General features: G+C 44.5%; 1 protein-coding gene across 1 annotated transcript; it reads left to right on the plus strand.

The window, feature by feature from the left end:
• LOC308308294 (gamma-crystallin M2-like) lies at positions 1–635 on the plus strand (the record flags this gene model as incomplete). The annotated part of the gene is made up of 2 exons (XM_080753678.1): positions 1–246; positions 360–635. The coding sequence occupies exons 1-2, from the start codon at positions 52–54 to the stop codon at positions 633–635; spliced, it is 471 nt and encodes a 156-aa protein (XP_080609804.1). The 5' UTR covers positions 1–51.
• Between the last annotated feature and the right edge of the window lie 1,225 nt (positions 636–1,860).

Raw genomic sequence — 1,860 nt, forward strand, 5'->3', positions numbered from 1 at the left:
CAGGTCATCTTCTACGAGGACAGGAACTTCCAGGGTCGCTCCTATGAGTGCATGAGCGACTGCTCTGACTTCTCCTCCTACCTGAGCAGGTGCCACTCCTGCAGGGTGGAGAGCGGCTGCTTCATGGTCTACGACCGCCCCAACTACATGGGAAACCAGTACTTCATGAGGAGGGGAGAGTACTCTGACTACATGAGCATGTGGGGATGGAGCGGTGGCATCAAGTCCTGCCGTATGATCCCCATGGTACATATAAAGTAGCTGCTATTGTCACAACGGTTACAAGAAAGCAAAACATATTGCTGTGAGATTATGTGTTTTTAACGGTATTCGTGTCTGTTTCCGTTGTCTTCAAACAGCACAGAGGCCAGTACAGGATGAGGATCTACGAGAGGGAGAGCTTTGGTGGAATGAATCACGAGCTGATGGATGACTGTGACTCCATCATGGACCGTTACCAGATGAGCAACTGCCAGTCCTGCAACGTGATGGACGGCCACTGGCTGATGTACGAGCAGCCCCACTACAGAGGCAGGCACTGGTACATGAGGCCTGGAGAGTACAGGAGCTTCAATCAGATGGGAATGAGCGGCATGACATTCATGAGCATGAAGCGCATCACGGACATGTGCTAGATCTAAATTTTAACATCAATAAATGATTATTACATGATTTTCTAAAATCTGGTCTTGCTATAATTATTGATTAACTAATTGTTTATTTTACACCATGTATTTTTATTTTATATAACGTAAAAAATAGCTGGAACATTTCATATGACACTGGTTGAAGGGGTCATTTAAGATACAGTGATTTATTTTTTGTCTGTGCTTTTTTGTAATACGAAGCAAGAAAAAGTCAGCAATTCCCAGTAAGAACAAACTGATGAGTAATACAGATAAAGAAAACTTTCAAAGATTAAAACACGCGATAATTACAAGTAAATTAACCAGTAAGACTCCCCAATCGGGAGATAAGCGACCGTCAGGTCGCAGCGTGATTTTAGGCCAAAATGTGTAGAAGTGTGGAAAAATGTGTATGTAAAAATCGGCCTGATGGTGGCGCTATATGGGACAGATGCATGTTGATGACATGAGTGTACAGTAGACATGCTGTGTAGCGATTTGCTTGATTTTAGGGCAAAATCTGTAGGAGTAGTGTCCAAAAATGTGTTTTAAAAAATCGGCCTGAAGGTGGAGCTAAATGGGACAGATCCATATTGATGACATCAGTGTAGAGCAAGTGTGTACCGATTTGCGTGATTTTAGGGCTAAATTTGTAGGAGCAGTGTCCAAAAATGTGTTTTAAAAAATCGGCCTGAAGGTGGCGCTAAATGGGACATATCCATGTTGATGAGATGAGTGTAGACATACTGTGTACCGATTTGTGTGATTTTAGGGCAAAAATTGTAGGAGCAGTGTCCAAAAATGTCTTTTTCAAGAATCGGCCTCATGGTGGCGCTAGAAGAGGGCCATGTGAGAATTTGGGTGGAGGTTGTAGTTTGACAGGCAAGGAGTATGTGTGCAAAATTTGGCATGGATCGGGGCAACGGTTGCGGAGATATGAGCAGGGCAAAAGTGTGACGTGTGACGTGTGACGGAGGGACGGACAGACGTGACGGTCGCAATAAACTAGAAAGCTGCACTTTTTGAAAGCAGGTGCCCTCCAGACCTTCTCTCTTACCTAGGGCTTTGTCAGTCGTGGGTTGCAGGAATCAGATACTGTAGGAAGCTGCAGGGGACGTTTGTACAACAGACAGTGCAATTACCGTTTGTGGCAGGCACCCACTATGGACAGAAGTGAAAGCAGTTTTGGAGTTAGATGGCCCTCAACATGTGATTCACATTTGGGGTAAGATTG

The sequence above is a fragment of the Nannobrachium achirus genome (genome assembly GCF_963921795.1).
Source record: "Nannobrachium achirus genome assembly, chromosome: 22".
NCBI lineage: Eukaryota > Metazoa > Chordata > Actinopteri > Myctophiformes > Myctophidae > Nannobrachium > Nannobrachium achirus.